At 48.6% G+C, this 23,041-nt stretch overlaps 1 protein-coding gene across 1 annotated transcript in view; it reads right to left on the bottom strand.

Annotated features, from left to right (window-relative positions):
* LOC138452543 (platelet endothelial aggregation receptor 1-like) overlaps positions 1 to 23,041 on the bottom strand; it is a 402,175-nt gene that overhangs the window by 177,094 nt on the left and 202,040 nt on the right. Inside the window, exon 5 of the mRNA XM_069604987.1 lies at positions 11,707 to 11,868. Within this exon, the coding sequence (XP_069461088.1) occupies positions 11,707 to 11,868 (162 nt within the window). The remainder of the gene's footprint in view (positions 1 to 11,706; positions 11,869 to 23,041) is intronic.

Raw genomic sequence — 23,041 nt, forward strand, 5'->3', positions numbered from 1 at the left:
AGCACCGTTAAGGTGGGACCGCCTAAGCCACCTGCAGGCCCACCGTCGACGACGACGAACCAGTCAGTGTCCTCACTGCCTCTGACGCAGTTGGTTTCCCCCGTCATCAACCCGATGACGACGGCGACAATGTCCTCGTCGACCGAAGTTCTGGCCTGGAGACCAGAAGTTTTTGATATGGGGTTGCCGGACACGTTACTGCAGGAACAAGCAGTGTCGATTTCCTCGAAGGAAGACGACGGTTTCAGGATTGCTGGCCCGGAAGACCTTGGGCTACGAGCCAAGTCGCCATCAGGAGCAACCTGCTCTCAGGTGTTTACCAATATTCCAAACTCTCAATCGGCCCTGTCCATGGAGGTCCTGTCCTCCTTACACTCGCTGCTAAAATCGTTGGATGAAAGGCTTCCACCTGTGGCGTCGACCCCCCCCGTCGACGAACCCGGCCCGTCACACCGTCCAACCAAAACGATCAGAGTTCCGGTGACTCCAGTAGTCCAGGAGGAGGGTGAGCTTTCGGACTCTTTATCTGACCGTGGGTCAGCATCGGATATCTCCCTGTCTCCATCTAGGGATCCATCCTGGGTTTTGGATGTGGAACTGGAAACACCAAAGAGCCCTACTCACCCATCGCCACCAGACGATATTGGCGCTTTTCATTCAATGATGGAAAAAGCATGTAAGGAGTTTGGCCTGGCCCAGCAGGAGGAGAAAAAGGACTGCTTTCTATTCGATCATATGGGTAAGAATAGACGCTCAATATTCTCAATATCCATTTTAGATCATGTCTGGAAAGAGGGTGTTCAAACCATGCGTCACCCGTTTTCTGAACCGGCCGTCAAAGGCCGCATTGAAAAGAAATTTAAAGTGCCAGACTCTACCCCGAAGTGTCTTTCGTCCCAACCTACACCTGATTCAGTGGTGTCGGCAGCGGCGACGAGGAAAGCCAAGGCTCAACACAAGTGCTCTACCCCTCTGGATAATGAGGCAAGGCGCCAAGACGTGTTTGGTAAGAAGGTTCTTTCCGTGGGTGCTGCAACTGTGAAAGTAGCCAACTCTCTGGCTATTGTGGCCAGGTACGACAGGGAGATGTGGCACAGACTGGCCCCTATACTGGACCACCTTCCGGAGGAACATAGAAGAACGGCGATGTCTCTGGTACGAGAGGGCGAAGAGGCGTCGAATCATGCTATTAACATAGCGGTGGACCTGGCAGATTTGGGTTTTAAGCAGATAAACAACGGAGTTGTTCTAAGACGCCAGGCTTGGCTTAATTGCACCAACTTCAGACCCGAGGTGCAGTATAAGATATTGGACATGCCCTTTGAAGGTGACCTTCTTTTCGGAGAAAAGGTGGACGAGGCCTTGAAGGGCATGAAGGAGGATTCGGATACGGCACGGTCGTTGGGTGCTCTTCAGGGTGGTAAACACTTTCGATCCTTTCGTCTCTTTAGAGGGGCATCTGGCAACTCAAGGTTTTCTACACCCAGGAATAGATCCTTCGGCAGATCGGCGTACCCTTCCCAAGGATATAGACGCGCCTCTCAAAACTCAAGCCGGCGCAGAAACTTCCAGTCATCCAAGAGACGACCGACCTATTCGTCGTCGACGAGCAAACAGAAAGACCAGCAATGACGGAAAGCGCACCATTCTGGGAGGAAGAGTGTCAAGCTGCGTCAAAGAATGGGAAAACATCACAACAGATCAGTGGGTGTTGGACACAGTGAGGTACGGACATTCTCTACTATTCAAATGCAAACCTCCAAAGTGTCCACCTATACCCCTACCCCAACCACATCTGGACAATTTGCTGCAGGAAGTAGCACTTATGTTACAGAAAGGTGCCATAGAGTTAGTCCCTGCATCGCAGAAAGGCCAAGGGGTATACTCGCGGTGTTTTGTGGTAAAAAAGCCGAACGGAAAATGGCGTCCCATTCTCGACCTACGCGACCTCAACGAGACCTTACAGAACCAGAAATTCAAAATGCTCACGCTGCAGGAAGTGATCAGGTCTGTTCAAGTGGGAGATTTTTTGGCATCTCTAGATCTACAGGACGCGTACTTCCACATCCCTATGTGTCAAAAACACAGGAAGTTTCTGAGGTTCATGGTAGGCCAGACACACTACCAATTCGCAGTGCTCCTGTTTGGTCTCAAATCCTCCCCAAGAACGTTCACAAAATGTTTGGCGCCCGTGGCAGCCTGGCTGAGAAAGAAAGGGCATCATGTATACCCGTACCTCGACGGCTGGCTTGTGAGGGGATCCTCCTCGGCGTCGACCAACGACAGCGTACAGGCTACCTTACAGCTTCTGCAACGACTGGGGTTCGCAGTGAACTTCGAAAAAGTCCTCTCTAAGGCCATCAAAGAACTTAAAGTTCTTCAGAGCTCAATTCGAAACCCAGTTGGGAATAGTGAAGCCTTCCCTAGACAGAATGTCAAAGATCAATCGGCTGACGAGTCAACTACGTCTACATGGCACACTCTCAGTGAGAAAGTATGTGGCGATCCTAGGTTCCATGGCTTCCTGCATCCATCTAGTAGCCAACTGTCGATTGTTCATGAGGCCACTTCAGGAATTCCTAGCGGACAGATGTAAGCAGTCCACGGGTTGGTGGTCAGACAGGCTAACCGTCGACGACGACAAAATCATCCGAGCCCTCCAATGGTGGAAAATCGTGCACAACCTGGACAGAGGGGTTCCTCTACAAGAACCCGAATTTCAGAATACCATCATCACGGACGCATCCCTGACGGGCTGGGGAGCACACATGGACAACCACCAAACCCAGGGCAGATGGTCTCCCACCGAATCACGCCTACATATCAATGTGCTGGAACTGAGGGCAGTGAGATGGGCCTTCAAATCATTCCTCCCACATATCAAGGGGTCGAGAGTGAGAGTGCTGACAGACAACACGACAGCCATGTTCTACTTGATAAAACAAGGCGGCACGAGATCCAGGACCCTTTCTGTGGAGGCTCAAAAGGTATGGCATTGGGCTTTGAAACACAACATATCTATAGTGGCTCACCATCTCCCAGGAGTGAAGAACGTACAAGCGGATTCCCTGAGCAGGAGCATGGCTCAGATACACGAGTGGGAGATGGACACCATTCAGCTGCAAAGAATCTTCAGAAGGTGGGGTCACCCCTCAGTCGATCTCTTCGCAACGAAAGAAAACAAGAAATGCGAGCAGTTCGCGAGCAGATGTCCTCAGAAAGGATCCCTAGGGGAAGCGTTCTCATTTCCGTGGACAGACAAGTTCCTGTACGCCTTCCCTCCTTTTCCCCTTATACGGAGGACAATACAGTGGATTCGCAGATACAAATGCCGGGTCATTCTGGTGGCACCGTATTGGCCGAGACAACCGTGGTTTTCCGACCTACTACACCTGTCGTTGGAACAACCGATAACTTTCCAGAAAGTTACGAATCTCCTATCCAGGGACAAGGGAACGGTGTGGCATCACAATCCAGACAGCCTCAACCTGACGGCATGGCTCCTGACTTTGCAGAATTTGGCAATTTGAAAGTCTCGTCGGATTGCCGAAAAATTGTACAGGCGGCTAGGGCTCCTTCCACTAACAAGTCATACATATGCAAGTGGCGAAGGTTCTGTATGTGGTGGCAAACACAGCACGAAATACGGCCTTGGGAAGTAACTCCTGCACAAATTTTACCCTATCTTCTTCACCTAGCAGAGAGTGGGCTATCCTCGTCATCCATCAAGGTGCACCTGGCGGCCATCTCAAGGTTCACGAGAAGGAGACATTCCGCACCGTTATTCAGCGACAGACTGGTGAAACATTTCATGAGGGGTCTCTTTAGAACTTTTCCCACTACGAAGCGGTTCCCACCATCGTGGAGTCTAAATGTGGTGTTGGCGGCTTTAATGAAGCCTCCTTTCGAACCAATGTCCTCTTCATCCATGCAGTTCCTATCATGGAAGCTGGCTTTCTTAATTGCCATTACGTCAGCTAGAAGAGTGTCGGAATTACAGGCATTAGTCATAGACCCTCCATATAAGAGATTCTTTAAAGATAAAGTGATACTATCAACTAATCCTACTTTCATCCCGAAAGTACCGACGGTCTATCACAAGCACTCGACCATTGCTCTCCCTACTTTCTTTGCGACCCCGTCGTCGACGGCGGAAAAGGCTCTTCGTACGCTCGATGTGAAAAGAGCGTTAAAGTTTTATCTGCAAAGAATGCAAGAACTCAGAACTACCAGACAGCTGTTCATCGCATATGGTCCGTCGACGAGAGGAAGGGCAATTTCCAAGCAAGGACTGGCTCGATGGGTCTCGTCGGCAATTGCTTTTAGTCACTCCAAGGCCGGGAGACCCCTACAAGGGCACCCTAGAGCCCATTCCACGAGATCGACAGCCTCCTCCGCGGCGCTATGGGCAGGAATTCCTCTGACAGACATCTGCCAGGCGGCGGCGTGGTCAGTCCCACACACGTTCACACGCCATTACTGCCTGGAAAGGCAGCATGCGGATGAAGTACAGATGGGGAGGGCAGTGCTGCGCCATCTTTTTCAATGAGGTAAGCCAAATGGTGAGACTGTTGTCTTTTACCTTGCCGATGTTTGGTTTTTTCCTTGATGTGTCGCCTTTATGTATATATATATAGATATATGTTATGTTACTGCTTACGTGCATATATGGGATACATTACTCACCGTAATCGTATTTCTGATGCTTGTATCTGCTTAGATTCACATGCTGTGCATAGGCCGACATCTAGTGGAAGCTGCGGAGTATTACAGTTTGTTTTTCGAAACTCGAAAATGGGCGTCGACACAGGCGTGCCAGTAATACTATCCCTAGTGTGACGTCCACTGTACCCAAGATCCCTCACGCGTCTGGGATTCTCAGATTGTATTTTTTCTGACATGAGGAAGCATGAGGAGTTGCGTGAGTACAGATAATCCAAGCAGATAGACAGAAAGGTATGACTACAAGCAATCATGCGCCTTCTCTCGGAGGGGAGGAAGGGTGGGTCGCATGTGAATCTAAGCAGATACAAGCATCAGAAATACGATTACGGTGAGTAATGTATCCCTTCTGAGGCTTGTGGAATCTGCTTAGATCACATGCTGTGCATAGATTAGCGAGCAGTACCCGAAGAAGGAGGTGGGATGTGAGAAGGGTCATGAGCAAACAGGTGTCTTAGAACCGCTTGTCCCACTTGTGTATCTGTCTTGGAATGAGTGTCAATGCAGTAATGCTGAGTAAAAGTGTGAATAGAGCTCCAAGTAGCTGCTTTGCAAATGGTGTCGAGGGGAACATTTGCAATGAAAGCCAGAGTGGCCCCAATGCCTCTAGTAGAATGGGCCCTTGGCGTAAAAGGCAGAGTTTTTTCAGAAAGAGAGTAACACAGCTGTATACAGTTGATAATCCACTTCGAGATCGCGCCTTTAGAGACGCGATCCCCCTCTCTGCCTGTAGCTACGGAGACAAACAGTTGATCTGTTTTCCTTAGCGGTCTGGTTTTATTTACATAGTAGAGGACCGCCCTACGCACATCAAGGGTGTGTAGTTTCACCTCAGCTGAGCTTTGCGGGTTCTGGAAGAAAGCCGGAAGCTCGATGGACTGGTTTACATGGAATTTAGATATAAATTTAGGTGAGAACCTAGGGTGTGTGCGTAAAACCAGTTTGTCTTTGTGGATAGTAAAGAAAGGATCTTGCACTGACAGAGCCTGAATTTCACTGACCCTTCTTATAGAGGTAATGGCTACTAAGAAGGCCGTTTTATAAGTCAGGTGTTTGAGACTACTTTTATGCATGGGTTCGAAAGGGGGGCCCATGAGCTTAGCTAGCACCACATTGAGGTCCCATCCTGGCGGTGGGTTCGAAATAGGAGGGTGAAGTCTCTTTACTCCTTCCATGAAGGCTTTAACTACTGGTACTTTCCACCACGATACCTTGTTATGGGATGTGGTGTAAGCCGAGAGGGCTGCCAGGTGTACTTTCAGAGAGTTAAAAACCAAACCTGCGTCCAGCAGGTGGAGCATGTATGTTACAACGTTGGAAGGAGTGCAATCAACTGGGTTGATTTGTTTATTCTGGCACCAAATAACGAATCTCTTCCACTTGTCAAAGTAACAGTGCCTTGTGTTTGGTTTCCTGGATTCTTTTAGGATGTCCATACACCTCTGTGGTAAATTGAGATGCCCAAACTCTATGACCTCAGGATCCATGCTGCCAGGTTCATTGAGTTGGGTTCCTGGTGCACTGTTTGACCTTGTTGCTGGGACAGTAGGTTGTACCAGGCTGGGAGTTTGATGGGCTCGCACACCGCCATCCTGCGTAGGTGTGGAAACCATGGTTGTCTCGCCCACATGGGAGCAACTAGGATGAGCGTCATCGATTCCTTGTTCATCTTGTACACCACTTTCCTGATGAGAGGAGTTGGTGGAAAAGCGTACGCAAACATCCCTGACCAGTTCATCCACAGGGCGTTCCCTTGGGAGTCTGGCTGGGGGAACCTGGATGCAAATCCTGGGCATTGTTTGTTTTCGCTTGTGGCGAATAGGTCTATAGTGGGGAAACCCCACTGAGAGAAGAGATCTTCTACGATATCTCTGTGAAGGACCCATTCGTGTTCTTCTGGGAGGGAGTCTCTGCTTAGGGCATCCGCTAGGGAATTGAGCTCCCCTGGAACATGTTGTGATGACAGGAAGATGTTCCGTCTGAGTGCCCATATCCAGATTTTCTGGGCAAGCTTGGACAGATTTGGCGAACGAGACCCTCCTTGTTTGTTCAGATAGAACATGGCTGTCGTGCTGTCCGTCCGGATCTGCACCGACAAGTTTAGCAGATGGGGCTCGAACGCCCGAAGCGCTCGGAATACTGCCAGAAGCTCTAGCAGGTTGATGTGGTTCTTGGCTACTGAGTGAGACCAGAGACCCTGAGCTGTGTGGTGGAGAAGGTGAGCTCCCCACCCAGTCAGGCATGCATCTGTAGTCACCACTGCCTGTACTTCGGGATCGTAAAAGGGTTTTCCCCTTGCGAGATTCTCTCTTGTCCACCAGTGTAAGCTCTGTACGAGTGTTGGCGAAACGACCACTAGATCGTCCCACTGACCACTTGCCTGAGACCACTGTTTCGCCAACCATTCCTGCATGGGACGCATGCGCAGACGCGCGTGGGGGACCAGGTAAATGCATGACGCCATCATGCCCAGTAACCGCATTGCTTTGCGTACCGTTATTTGTTGACTTGACTTGACTAATGTGGAATTTGCAGTAGTATATTCCGAATTCTCTCTTCCGAAGGGAAGGTCAACCCTTTTTGAGTATCTAGGGTTGCTCCTAGGAACTGTTTTGAGGTGCTTGGCACCAGACTTGACTTCTTCTCGTTGATAGAGAAGCCTAATTCGTGGAGGAGGTCGATAGTCCTCTGAATGTTTGACCTGCAAATTCCTGGGGTTTCCCCCGTTATGAGCCAGTCGTCCAGATAAGGGTACACTGGGATTGTCTCCCTGCGTAGGTGTGCAGCTGCCACCGCCAGTACCTGGGTGAATACCCTTGGTGCTGAAGCTATCCCGAAGGGCAGTACCTTGAATTGGTAGTGGCGACTGTCCACTTTGAAGCGCAAGTATTTTCTGTGCGCTGGGAGCATGGAAATATGAAAATAAGCATCTTTCATATCCAAGGTTGCCATGTAATCCCCCTTTTTTAGGAGGGGGATTACCTCTTGTAGCGTGGTCATACGGAATTTTTGGGGCTTGACATACTTGTTGGCAGGCCGTAAGTCCAATACTGGGCGCATTGTCAAATCTTTCTTTGGCACAAGGAAGTAAGTTAAATAGATACCCTTGTTTACCTGGTGTCCTGGGACGAGTTCTATCGCGTCCTTTTCTAGCAGAATGGCGATCTCCTCGAGAAGGATCTTCTGATGTTCTAAGGAGTGTATTCTTTGTCGTGGAGGGTGGTTCCGGGGACGCTGCAGTAATTCTATACAATATCCTGTGGACACTGTTGACAGCACCCATCTGTCTGAGGTGATCCCTTCCCAAGCCTGGGTGAAGTTGGAAATGCGTCCCCCTACTGGGGTTGCGTGAGAAGGGACCCTGAACTGAGCGTCACTGCTTTGGTGGAGGCGTGCCACCTCCCTTGTTGGGGCTGCCTCTGCCTCTTCCACGACCTCTCTTGTTACCCCTGCCGTAACTTTGGGTAGACTGCTGGTTGTTGTTCCATTGTGTACCCTGTCCTTGGGCATAGTTGCCTCTTTGTGAATTTTGTGAATTTTGGCCGCGTGGGCGACGAAAATTACTGTTCCCCCTCTGGTTAGGGGGTTTGTTGGTAAGCTGGCCAAGGGATTTGAGAGTCTCGTACTCGTCCTTGGCATTTTTAAGTGCGTCTTCGACCGCTTTCCCAAACAGTAGATCGGGTTCCACCGGCTTGTCTATTAATGAAGCCTGGGTTTCTGTTTTGAACCCCGACTGCCGTAACCACGCATGTCTTTTGATAACAGTACCTTCTGCTATCAATCTTCCTGCGTTGTCCGCGGCGTCGAAAGTTGCTTTTAATATGCAACCAGACATGGCTCTCCCTTCTGCCGAGATCCGAGCCAACTGGCCCTTTAACGGTTCAGGAGCAGAGGCTATGAGCGCCGCGACCTCTTCCCATTGATGGCAGTTGTAACTTGCCAACAGGGTGGTGGAGTTTGCAATCCTTGCTTGGTAGGCGGACGTTGAGGCTACCTTCCTGCCAAACCCGTACAGTCTTTTGCTCTCCTTGTCGGGAGGAGCTTCTGACGACGATAAGGGTGTCCCAGCCCTCTTCCGAGTGTTGGTAACCACTAGGGAGTCTGGTTTAAGATGTCCTCTTATATAAAGAGGGTCAGACTGGGCTGCCCGAAAAAGTTTTTCGACTCTGGGGTTGACGGCTCTGGTGAGGTTAGGATTCACCAGGGATGGATCTATTCTACGTTGGATGGATTTAAGGATAGGGATGGTCTGAGCGACCGGCCTCCTCTCTCCCACCAACTCTTCTGCGAAGTCCCCTTCCTCCTGTACACCGTGGGTGTCGATGTGAAAATGTTCTGCTGCGCGAGCGAGAACTTCATTAAGGAGGGGCTGGTTATCAACTGGCGAGTCGGTAACTGGGGCTTCGCTCTCTACCGGGGAATCTACTCTGTAAATTTCCTGTTCATCTTCTACCTCCTCCAGGTCCTCATCATCCGCATAGTATTCAGTCCCGGTTTGTTCCTCCATAATTGTAAACTCCTGGTCCCCTTCAGGGAAAGGCTGTCCTTGGTATCTGGGGTGTGGAGTAGAGTATGGAGTAGAGTAAGGCTGCACCTCGAAGGGTTCAGGTCTTTCGAACCGGGCCTTTTTACTTAGGGGGATAGGATCAGAGGAGCCTGAGGGTGTGGCCCCTTGAGGGTCATACGAAAGGAAATGTTCTGGGTTTTTGTCATAAAAATCAGCTAAGGAAGACATCCTTGACATGACCCTGTCTATGTCTTCACTGGACCATTCTTTGGAACAGGGTATGACTTTAGTAGGCAACTTAGAGGATTTATCAAGGGTACCCTTGCTGGATGTTGATGTCCCAGTAGATTTATGTTTGTCTGCCTGCTTAGGGTGGAAGGATGGTCTTACAGGAGTGGAAGGCTGTGCTTTCCGCTGTTTCCTCCCCTCCCCGTGCGTGGAAAAATGTTTTCCCTGCCCCTTGGAGGCCCCAGAGACTTTCGACGCCTGGCGTCGAGGGTCTGGAGAGGTATCTTGTTTCGAGCGTGGGTCCTCGCTGGTGTTAACTGCAGCCTCGGTCTCCTGGAGCGCGGCCTGGGGGTGGAAGTCGTCTTCGTCTTCCGACGATCGAACTTCCGTTAATCTAGGGAGCGAGGCACTCTTGGCAAGAGTGGATGATTGCCTTGCGTCATGAGGCGATCTCGATCGAGAGCGCCCAGAGGACACCGAGTCGGACCGTTCTATCTGTGCCTCTTTCCGAGAAGTCGACGTCGTCGAGGTTCGGTTGGACTTAGTGTGCTTAGTGTGTGTAGGGTGTGTAGCGCTTGCGTCGCCGGGGGTCTTCCCCATAGCCGCCCTGCCGGACAACCTTCCGAGGTCGGGGACCTGCGCTCGGCAGTCTTTCGACGCCGTAATGCCCTCGCCGTCCGAAAGTACGGCGTCGCTGCCATCGCTGAAGGCGCCCTCCGCTGCCATGGCCGCCTGCCTGGCGTGGTGGGCCCAATGCTTTGTCGAACGGTCCTTAAGTGTCTTAGGCTTAAACCTACTACACGCTCTGCAGTTCGCTTCGGGGCGGTCCCTCGGCAAGCAGAGTTTGCACGTGGCGTGCCTGTCGACCCAAGGGTATTTGCGGTTGCACTTGGGGCAGAATTGGGAAGGGGTACCCTCCATACGCACCTTGAGGCAGCGGGCTGGTAAGTGTAGGAAATATATAAGGTGTACCTATATACCAAGAGTGAAGAGTATGTACCACCCCCCACTCTCCCTACTTGCAGGGCCGAGGCCAGCGGCCTACTAGGCGCGGGCCGAGGCCAGCGGCCTTCCGAGGCCCAGATCCGTCGTGCAGCAGCCGACGGTCGATGTCTTCTCCAGCCGTCGTCGAGTGTCGAGGGTCGACGTTGGGGTGGGGAAGGATGTCAATAAATAATTTTAAACTTCTATAATTAGCAAAAGTATGGCTCTATAATTAGCAAAAGTATGGCTAAGGCCAGGGGACTCCGCAGGATGCTTCCGACCAGTATGGCGGAAAAAAACAATCTGAGGATCCCAGACGCGTGAGGGATCTTGGGTACAGTGGACGTCACACTAGGGATAGTATTACTGGCACGCCTGTGTCGACGCCCATTTTCGAGTTTCGAAAAACAAACTGTAATACTCCGCAGCTTCCACTAGATGTCGGCCTATGCACAGCATGTGATCTAAGTAGATTCCACAAGCCTCAGAAATATATATATTTGGACTGGGAGTGGTTTGTTTTTGTAATGTATGTTGCATTGCATTCTCACCTCCTTCTTCTAGGATACTGCTATACAATCTATTCTAAGCATGTGAATCCATGAAAGATCCAATGCTGGAGAAGGGAGTAGTTTCTTACCTGTAACTCCATTTCTCCAGCGTTGGTATCTTTCATGGATTCACATGCGCCCACCAGCCTCCCCGAAATGCAATGTGCAGGATATGTGCATAAACAGGTTTCCCCCTTTCTTCTTTGGAGGGGTCGAAATCTGACGGGACACGCGGGGGCGGGGCTTTTATACCATTACGTCCTATGGGGCATGTGTGGACGTCCCCGGGGAGGACGTAGATGTGGATAGGACACACAAGTGTCGGAAGTTTTTTCCTATAGGAAACGACTATATATGTGTACCGAGGGTTCCCAGTCTGACGACGGGGAATATTCTAAGCATGTGAATCCATGAAAGATACCAACGCTGGAGAAATGGAGTTACAGGTAAGAAACTACTCCCTAATAATACAATGTATGAATACGGCACAGATTGTCACTTGCTGCCAGTGAAGGGTGATCTGGCCTACTTCTGCCTCATAATGGCCCTCACTTTGTTTACTCATCATATTTTGTCCTCAGGGATAATGTCCTCAGTTAGAGTTCAGGTCCTGGCTCCTAGTGAGCAATCCGGCTAATCCCCTCACTGCCTGTCCCCTTCTCCCGCCCAGGACCCCACGACATGTATGAATAGTGACCTAGGCTGCTTCTGTACCTTGCAGGGGCTTCTTGCACTGCATAATGCAGCCGTACTGGCAGCACTTCTGGTCATCCTGGCATTCCTGGTCTGTGGCGCATTCGTTCCTTGGCGGGGTGGAGAAAATGTCGCATGTCGGATAGCTGGGATGCAACGGGCACAAGCCACTCTTTTCTGGAGCTGAGAAAATAATGATTAATCAAAACAAGACAAATGCTGGCAAATGGAAGAGAAAGAAGTGTGTGGAGAAGAAGAAAATTCAATGGACCATGACATATCAGCATCATATTAATGTGTGGGATAAATTCCGTGACCAGTTTGTGGCAAGCAAACCGATGCGTTCCATGACCATATAGGCGAAAGTGGTGCAGCGGGTCGATAGCATTCATAAGGTATGGGGCAACTTTCAAAGTCGTTAATGGGTGATATTAGAATGCTTATTATGCATGATACTTCAAACACTGTACACATAGATTATCCAAAAATTGGACACCACTCACCCATTGGGTACAGAATCTTTGCAAACCAACTCAAACGCAACCATAGGGCGCAAACACCACCAAGTATGGTTTTTCCACCACCTCCTTCAGTACCAATATCGACCCATTGCAACTAAAGCAGCAGCTAAAGAGCAATATCTACCCATTGCGACTGCAGCAGCAGCTAGAGGGCAATATCCACCCGTTGCGACCACAGCAGCAGCTAGAGGGCAATATCCACCCATTGCAACCCCAGCTGCAGCCGCTATAGGGCAATATCCACCCATTGCGACCAAAGCAGCAGCTAGAGGGCAATATCCACCCATTGCGACCACAGCAGCCACTAGAGAGCCATATCAACCACAGCAACAGCTTAGGGGGCAATATCCACCACAGCAACAGCTAGAGGGCAATATCCACTACAGCAACAGCTAGAAGGCAATATCCACCCATTGCAACCACACCATCAGCTAGAGGACACTATCCACCCGTTGCGACCACAGCAGCAGCTAAAGGCAATATCCGCCCGTTGTGACCACAGCAGCAGTTAGGGTGCAAGGGGTGCTGCGCATAGGAATACCTATAGTTCTGCTTCCTTCCTTGGATGATTTTGCTAGCTTCTGATTTTAAAGCTAACTCAAGCCATGCAGTTACAGCCTGTGCCTGAGGGTCCTGGCCTTCTTCATGCTAGTAAATGGTGTGTGATGCCGGTCTAGTGTGGTGGTGTTGATGCATTTTGCATTCCAAAAAGGTAAACTTTGTTGCTGATGCCGCTTCCTGACATTGGGGGCCCTCTCTCAAGCTGATGCTCCCCAGTATAAGAAAAACAATTGGGCCATCCTTTTCTGCAAATAATGTGCCTTTGTCTGACTTCAAAAAGGTACCTTGGTTCTCGCTGTGGGACAGGAGATCTTAGTTCTCGCTGGGTCACTGGGGGACAGGACATCTTGGTTCTCGCTGGGGGACAGGAGATCTTGGTTCTCGCTGGGGGACAGGAGATCTTGGTTCTCGCTGGGGGACAGGACATCTTGGTTTTCACTGGGGAAGATGAGATCCTGGTTCTTGCTGGGGGACAGGAGATCTTGCTTCTCGCTGGGGGACAGAAGATCTTGCTTCTCACTGGGGAACAGGAGATCTTCCTTCATTGTTTACATCTCTTCTTCTAAAGACCATTGAAACCTTTTTCTATCTGATTCGGATGGAACCATAAATACAGACTCTGGCTAGGAAACAGTTGTAGGGCAATATCCACCCAATAAGACCACTGCATCAGTTAAAGGGCAATATCCATTGGTTGCTAACGCAGCAGCAGCTAAAGGGCAATATCCACCCATTGCAATCACAGCAGCACCTAGTGGTCAATTAACACCCATTGCGACCACAGCAGCCGCTACAGGGCAACGTCTAACCATTGCAACCACAGCAGCCGCAAGAGTGCAATATCCAACAGCAACAGCTTAGAGGACAATATCCACCACAGCAACAGCTAGAGCCCAATATCAACCTATTATGACCACAGCAGCAGCAAGAGGGCAATATCCACCTGTTGCGACCACAGCAGCAGCTAGAGGGCAATATCCACCTGTTGCGACCACAGCAGCAGCTAAAGGGCAATATCCGCCTGTTGCGACCACAGCAGCAGCTAGAGGGTAATATCCACCTGTTGCGACCACAGCAGCAGCTAAAGGGCAATATCTGCCTGTTGCGACCAGAGCAGCAGCTAGAGGCAATACCCACCTGTTGCGACCACAGGAGCAGTTAGGGTGCAAGGGATGCTGCACATAGGAATACCTATAGCTCTGCTTCCTTCCCTGAATGATGTTGCTAGCTTTCGATTTTAAAGCTAGCTCAAGCCATGCAGTACCAACCTGTTACCCAAGGTTCCTAGCCTTCTTCATGCTGAGAGTGCATCATGTTCAAGATGCAGCCGCATACCTCCTTACACAAGCTAGTAAATGGTGTAGGATGCCGGTCTAGTTTGGTGTTGTTGATGCATTCTGCATTCCACAAGTGTAAACTTTGTTGCTGATGTTGCTTCCTGGCATTGGGAGCCCTCTCAAGCAGGTGCTCCTCAGTATAAGAAAAACAATTGGGCCATCCTTTTCTGCAAATAATGTGCCTTTATCTGACTTCAAAAAGATACCTTGGTTCTCGCTGGGGGACAGAAGATCCTGACTCTCACTGGGGAATAGAAGATCTTGGTTCTCACTGGGGAACAGGAGATCTTCCTTCATTGTTTACAGCTCTTCTTCTAAAGACCACTGAAACCTTTTTCTATCTGAGTCGGATGGAACCATAAATACAGGCTGTGGCTAGGAAACAGCTGTCGGACAGTATTCACCCAATACGACCACAGCAGCAGCTAGAGGGCAATCTCCACCCATTACAACCAAAGCAGCCGCTAGAGGGCAATATCCAACCACTGCGACCACAGCAGCTGCTAGAGGGCATTGTCCACCTGTTGCGACCACAGCAGCAGCTAAAGGGCAATATCCGCCTGTTGCGACCACAGCAGCAGCTAGAGGGTAATATCCACCTGTTGCGACCACAGCAGCAGCTAAAGGGCAATATCTGCCTGTTGCGACCAGAGCAGCAGCTAGAGGCAATATCCACCTGTTGCGACCACAGCAGCAGTTAGGGTGCAAGGGATGCTGCACATAGGAATACCTATAGTTCTGCTTCCTTCCTTGAATGATGTTGCTAGCTTCCGATTTTAAAGCTAGCTCAAGCCATGCAGTACCAACCTGTTACCCGAGGTTCCTAGCCTTCTTCATGCTGAGAGTGCATCATGTTCAAGATGCAGCCGCATACCTCCTTACACAAGCTAGTAAATGGTGTAGGATGCCGGTCTAGTTTGGTGGTGTTGATGCATTCTGCATTCCACAAGTGTAAACTTTGTTGCTGATGTTGCTTCCTGGCATTGGGAGCCCTCTCAAGCTGGTGCTCCTCAGTATAAGAAAAACAATTGGGCCATCCTTTTCTGCAAATAATGTGCCTTTATCTGACTTCAAAAAGATACCTTGGTTCTCGCTGGGGGACAGAAGATCCTGACTCTCACTGGGGAATAGAAGATCTTGGTTCTCACTGGGGAACAGGAGATCTTCCTTCATTGTTTACAGCTCTTCTTCTAAAGACCACTGAAACCTTTTTCTATCTGAGTCGGATGGAACCATAAATACAGGCTGTGGCTAGGAAACAGCTGTCGGACAGTATTCACCCAATACGACCACAGCAGCAGCTAGAGGGCAATCTCCACCCATTACAACCAAAGCAGCCGCTAGAGGGCAATATCCAACCACTGCGACCACAGCAGCTGCTAGAGGGCATTGACCACCTGTTGCGACCACAGTAGCAGCTAAAGGGGAATGTCCACCCATTGCAACCATAGCAGTCGCTAGAGGGAAATAGCCACCCATTGTGACCACAGCAGCAGCTAGAGGACAATATCCACACATTGCAACGTCAGCAGCAGCTATAGGGTAATGTCCACCCACTGCAACCACAGTTGCAGCTAACAAGCAATATCCACCCATTGCGACCACAGCAGCTGCTAGAAGGCAATATCCACCCACTGCAACCACAGCAGCTGCTAGAGGGAAATGTCCATTCATTGCGACCACAGTAGCAGCTAAAGGGCAATGTCAACCCATTGTGACCAGAGCAGCTGCTAAAGAGCAATAACAGTCATTTACTGACTGTTGCGACCACAGCAACCGCTAGGGGGCAATGTCCGCCCACTGCGACCACAGCAGCAGCTAGAGGGCATTATCCAGCCATTGCGACCATAGCAGCAGCTAGAAGGCAATATCCACCCATTGCGACAACAGTAGCAGCTAGAGGGCAATATCCACCCATCGCGACCAAAGCAGCCGCTAGATGGCAATATCCACCACAATAGCAGCTAAAGGGCAATATCCATCCATTGCGACCACAGCAGCAGCTAGAGGGCAATATCCTCCCATTACGACCACAGCAGCAGCTAGACGGCAATATCCTCCCATTGCGACCACAGCAGCAGCTAGAGATCAATATCCACTCATTGTGACCACAGCATCAGCTGGCGTGCAAGGGAGGCTCTGCAAAGGAATACCTAGAGTTCTGCTTCCATCCCTAGATGATTTTCCTTGCTTCCGAATTCAAAGCCAACTCAAGCCCTGCAGTAACAACCTGTGCCTGGGGTTCCTGGCCTTCTTCATGCTGAGACTGCATCATGTTCCAGATGCATCTGCATACCTCCTTACACAAGCTAGTAAGTGGTGTGTGAAGCCAGTCTAGTGTGGCGGTATTGATGCATTCTGCATTGCTTTGTCGCTGATGTCCCTTCCTTGCACTGGGGACCCTTTCAAGTTGGTGGCCCTAAGTATAAAAACACAATTGGGCCTTCCTTTTCTGCAGGTAAATATGCCTTTGTCTGACTTCAAAAAGTTACCTTGGTTCTCGCTTGGGGACGGAATATCTTGGTTCTCGCTGGCGGACAGGAGTTCTTGGTTCTTGCTGGGGGGCAGGATATCTTGGTTCTCGCGGTGGGATAGGAGATCTTGGTTCTCACAGGGGGACAGGAGATCTTGGTTCTCGCTGGGGGGAGGAAATCTTGGCTCTCAATGGGGGCAGGAGATCTTGGTTTTGGCCAGGGGACAGGAGATCTTGGTTCCCACTGTGGGGCAGGAGATCTTGGTTCTCGCTGGGGGACAGGAGTTCTTGGTTCTCGTGGGGGTTAGGAGATCCTGGTTCTTGCTCAGGTACAGCAGATCTTGATTCTCGCTGGGAGCAGGAGATCCTGGTTCTCGCTGGGGGGCAGGAGATCTTGGTTCTCACTGGGGGATAGAAGATCTTGGTTCTTGTTGGGGGTCAGGAGATCTTGGTTCTCGCTGGGGGGGCTGACATCTAGGTTCTCAGTGGGGCACAAGGGATCTTCCTCCATTGTTTACAGCTCTTCATCAAAATACCATTGAAACCTTTTTCTGTCTGAGTCGGATTCAACCAAAAAGATTCTGGCTAGGAAACTGGAGAGCAGAGCTGACAGGAACATGCAGCAGAGGGGACCATTTCTGATCAGTGTCAGGGTGGGATCTCTGGAGTCTCTTGTGGACAGACTTCATAGAACAGGTGAGCACTCCCACGAGAGAGAATTGCAGCCCTATGCATTGCAGCACAAACCACAAGTAATATAGGCGTATATCGGTCACAGTTAAAATTGACTTTCTGATCACAGTTATGCCTAATAATGACATGGGTTTACATTCATTAGCTCATTGCCTGAAAATCTTTACAATTCTGTCAATACATGATCTCATTCTCGCAATTCTGCAAATGAAAGAAGCTTTAAGGAAGTGTAGCGTGCGGGAGGACCTGAGAAGATTTGCTAAGGAACGTGGAATAATGCCAGAGCCTGGACATGCCTAGGACATAGGCAACCAGAGTTTCTATTGAGCCAATGAAAGATGTACATTTAATGAATTCATTTTGGCTTTTCTTAGTGAACGTTTTGATTTTGTTTATATGATCCTAAATAGACAATTCTGGGAGTTTTGGTGGAAGCCTGCAGAAACAAATGTGCACCATGAGCCATCAAATGTTTTAGATGCAACTGTATTTTGGAATGTCTGACATCTGCCCACATTCAGTAGGTCTGGAACTCATTACATGAGTTCGGGCTATTTTCACATCTTCACTCAATCCTCTTGCTTTGATATCGGACACCACCTTCACTTTGAATGCCATCTACTTGGATAAAACCCTGTATCCAGTATCAATCGGCCTGCTATTCCCTTGAATAGAGAGGATGCAGTGCGGTAACATCTTATGTAGCGTTATAGCCTGCACTCAGAGTGATTTTATGGCTGTGAGCTGGATGGAGCATGATTTGACGTCTAATCCTAGAGTCATGATAGCGTTCAGGTGCATGGTGGTGTGGCTAAGGATCGGTACCCATTTCTTTGTACACTCGGGATGACTTAGGCAAGACAAAAGGGGTAATGGCTGGAAGGTTTAGACTTAATCTTAACCTCTGGCATTGCTGTAGCCTGTAGGCAACCCTACAGTTCTTCAGCCTGCTACTTGTTAATGAATGGGCGTGATGGTTTTCTGGCTTAGTGATCCTACGCCAGAGTGCTGGCTGGTTCTGGCTCCTTTCACTTTAACCCGCAGTGGAAGTTGCAACACTTCTGATTCCCTGTGCAGCTGCCGTCGTTATTGCACTGATCGGGGTCCTTTTGCTTACATATTCAATTGTCTTTTGGACATAGACCAGCTTTGTCTGTAACAAAGGTATGCGGCAGGACTAAAAACCCTGTGACTGAAGGGGATACCACTATAGCAAGACAATAATAGTGGCTTCCTGGTGCAGCCCCACATCACAAGGCATAACTGCCAGTTACCTAACATCCCTTTGCCCCAGGGAGCGCCATCTCACATGTCATGAGCATCACACTTTGACAGTCCTTAGAGAAATCAGAGGAGGTCTTTGGCATGAATGTGTTAGCAATTATCATCCTTTTAGGAGACCTAGCTGCTTCCAAGAGTATTACTGCAACACTAGGCTATGCAAGATTGAAAGATATCACAGGGAGTGACATCACACTGTACTGTACCATTTACAACCATGGATGAATGGACTGTATCCTTTGATGGCATTCCAAGACTGTTCTGCAATGGCTCAGATGCGATACAAAAATACGTAAGCGATGCTGACCAGAGCATTGATAGTGGTCAGGGTTGATATGCTTCCACCAATCAAATTTGTTTGTTTATGCTTGACCATTTATAGACCTCACTGGACAGACAATTACGAAATGAAGAGGTATCACACTGCCCTGAATGTATAAATACACCAAGGGAAGAGGCATCACACTGACATTGACTCTATAAAGACATTAATGGAAGTGGCATCACACTGCCCTGAATATGTAAATACATCAAAGGAAGAGGAATTACAATGCCATTGTCACTATAAAGACATCAAAGCAGGACGCATCACACTCCCCATAAATCCGTGCAGGCATCAAAGGAAGATGCATAACACGTCCCATGAATCTGTACAGACACTTTCCATGAATCTGTAAAGACATCAAAGGGAGTGGCATCACACTGCCCATGAATCTGTACAGACGTTCAATGTAGAGCCATCACACTTCCAATGAATCTGTATAGGCATCAAAGGAAGATGCATCACACTTCCCATGATTCTGTAAAGATATCAAAGGAAATGTCATCACACTGCCCCTGAATCTGTAAAGACATCAAAGGAAGATACGTTACACTGCCATTGACTCTATAAAGACATCAAAGCAAGAGGCATTAAACTGCCCATGAATCTGTAAAGACATCAAAGGAAGTGGCATCACACTGCCCTGAATCTATAAAGACATCAAAGGAAGAGGCACCACACTTCCCATGAATCTGTAAAGATATCAAAAGGAAGAGGCATCACGCTGTCCCTGAATCTGTAAAGACAAAAAAGGAAGAGGCATTTCACTGCCCATGAATCTGTAAATACATCAAAGGAAGTGGCATCACACTGCCCTGAATCTATAAAGACATCAACGGAAGAGGCATTGCACTGCCCATGAATCTATAAAGACATCAACGCAAGAGGCATTGCACTGCCCATGAATCTGTAAAGACATCAAAGGAAGATGCATTACACTGCCATTGACTTTATAAAGACATCAAAGCAGGAGGCATCACACTGCCCATGAATCTGTAAAGACATCAAAGGGGGTGGCATCACACTGCCCATGAATCTGTACAGGCATCAGAGGAAGAGGTATCACAATTCCCATGACTCTGTAAAGATATCAAAGCGAGTGGCATCACACTGCCCATGAATCTGTAAAGACATCAAAGAAAGTGGCATTGAACGGCCCATGAATCTATTAATACATCAAAGGAAGGGGCAATCACACTGTCCTTGACCCACCAAAGACTTCACCAGGAGGGATATTACACCATCTCTGACTTCACTGATGGACCAATGCATGTGTTTTAAACAATCTTTATTTAAAACACTTAAATACACACATATGATGAGGGGAGCAAACACTAAAATAAATATAATTTCAAATGATTACATGTAAAACATTAGGTTTAAGATTATTTACATGTCTATAGATCACAGAGCCCAGTTCTTTGAAACTCACCCCTCCTGTTCAATCTGCTCAATCCAACCCACTGGCTCGGGTTTTCATTTGGTTGCCTGTTCCTTTCTCCTTTCATATCCCAACTATAACTAAGGTCTGCATCCCCTCTTGCTCCTCTGGAGGCCCTGCTTCATGCTGCAGCCTGGCTGGTTTTGGGAGTCATCAAATGTGAGCATGAGCCACATGTCTTGAGACAGCAGCGCTGTCTCTCCCTGGGTGCCAGGTCCCCCTTCAAGGCTTTCTGCCTTGCTCATAATGTGGTCCATGCGGCCATGCAAGCTCTTTGGCCTCCTGAATCTGGATTCTGTTGGCCTCATGAGGCTTGGGAAGTTGAGATCAACTTTGAATGTAAGTCCCCAATGTCCTGTACTTCTGAACCCTTCTCGTTCTTTCTTTGGTGGGTAGGGGGGGGGTCTCTCTTGTTGGAACACGCTCCATGTTTATCTTCATCTGATTTCCGATGGTTTGCAATGTAGGCAATCTGTGACTACCTGGCTTTGCAGATCGGCATCGAAGTAGGCCCTGACATCCTGCCTTCTTTCTCTAGGCGCTTGTTTGCACTGCATTTGTAGTTGTAGCTTTTGATGATCTGATATTAGATTTACTGCACAGCAATTCAATGTTTTGTTCTCACTTTAGAACAATGGTAATCTATAATTGAAAGCAGCAACTTAGGTGGGAGTCACGACTACTCCTACTCCTCGAAACTACCAAATCACGCTTTGGCACTTGCACCCAAGAGCCTAAGCAGTCTACAGAGAATCAAGCATTGTCTCAACATGTTCACCTGTGATGGGCAAAGTAAAGGCAATGGTGTTTTTATTCACTGTAAATGTGGATGGTGACAGCAATGCATTTATCGTGTGTGCTGGTCAACTGCGGCCAATTAACCAACACGTGTCAAGACATCTCCAAAGAGTTGGCAATCTCGTGGAACAGTAGCAGCTGTGCCACCTCAGCATGAGGAATCACTAGAGTGAGACAGAAACTCATGATTCTTCAGTTTATTTAAAAAAAAATATTTTTCATCTGATAGCTACATCATCAATATACAGTACAGTGTGATGCATGGTAATACAATATTCGATAAGAAATACAACATGTGCTGTTGCATACTAGGCCACTTGGAAAGAGCTTTGCAGCATCATCTCCCTTCTCGGCGCGTCTCTCTGTCAAGTATCACCGTAAAGGCGCCCAAATGTCCTTAGGCCTGCATACAGCGGAAACTCCCTTTATATAACTTTCTTCACATTCATATGTATATATCAAGTCTCTGAGCCGTGTCTGAATTGTAGGGGCCTTCTTTGCCTTCCAGCATTTAAGAATGTTTTGTTTGGCAATTGCCCCTGCTACAGATAAGAGTCTTCCATTTTAATCGAAACTTTCCCTATATCTCCTAGTAGATATTTCAATGGAGTAGCTGGTATGTGTGTATCAAGTATGTCAGTGAGTATGCCGGCAACTTCTTCCCAAAATGTTCTGATTGGGAGGCACTCCCAGAACATATGAATCGAATTAGCTTCTGGGCCTTTGCATTTGGGGCAGCAAGTCTGACAGGCCTGTCCATATTTAGCCAACTTGCTTGGCGTTATATATAAGTGATTTAAATGTTTGACCTATATTAGCCTGAAGTTGGCACACAGGGAGATACATTTGGTGAAGTAACAGTATTTCGCTCATTGTGCATCCTCTATAGACATGTTCAAGTCTTTTTCCCACTTGGACTTCATTGTATTTTGAGAAGAAGCATGTAGTTGGGCTGCATTATACAGTGTAGATATAACGCCTCTGAATTCATCTTGTGTCATGATGGTTGAAAGGAAAGGATGTGGGGTCAGGGCAACTGGGAAGGACGCCCACTTGAGCCTGCACGCCGCCTTCAGATGATGATATTGCAATGTTATGGTGAGATTGGCTCCTACTTTCTCCTGAACCTCTTGTAAGTGTACAAACCTTCCAACAGCGAACAGGTCCCCACCCGCATTTCCCTTCCTGGGTCCCACCCTTTCTGTAATGTTGTATCCAACGTGGGTACCAAGTCCGGATGATGCCATAGGGAGGTATGTGGCCAATATGGTTCCGTACACCCAACTTTCCTAAACAACGCCATCCATGCCCCCACCATACAATAGACTGGGTCTACTTCACCATTGTGTTGTTTATACTTGGGGAACATCATGGTGTGTCATGGGGGCCGCAGAGAATTTTTCTTCTTGAATATGGGCGTACTGTTCTGAGTTTGGGAACAAATATTTGGCAAAGTGCGTTTGTGCCGAGTAGTAATATACTAGGAAGTCTGGGGCCACCGGTATCGTAATGTTCACATAGTTTTGGCCAGCTAAGTCTAACCATTCCCCCTCCCCATATGAATGTGGAAGCGATTCTGAAGTTTATCAAAAAAGGGGTGCCCAGACTAGATTGGGATGTAACAGAAAAGGTACAACAGTTTGGGTAATTTAACCATTTTAAGCAGGGCTATCCGGCCGTATAATGAAATCGGTAACTTATTCCACACCCACAATTTAGTCTCGAGAAGTGTCAAATAGGGTGCATAGTTTGTATCATATACGGTCTGCCTATTCGTGGCCATTATAATGCCTAGGTATCAGGCCGAGTACGGGGACCAACTAAACTGTGCGGTGGCTTTCGATTTTACCGCTCCCGGTGTAAGGGGAATGATCTCAGATATGGAGCGATTCATTTTATAGCCTGAGAACTTCTGAATTTCATGCATCA

The sequence above is a fragment of the Ambystoma mexicanum genome, chromosome 4p (genome assembly GCF_040938575.1).
Source record: "Ambystoma mexicanum isolate Mex_15411 chromosome 4p, UKY_AmexF1_1, whole genome shotgun sequence".
Lineage (NCBI taxonomy): Eukaryota > Metazoa > Chordata > Amphibia > Caudata > Ambystomatidae > Ambystoma > Ambystoma mexicanum.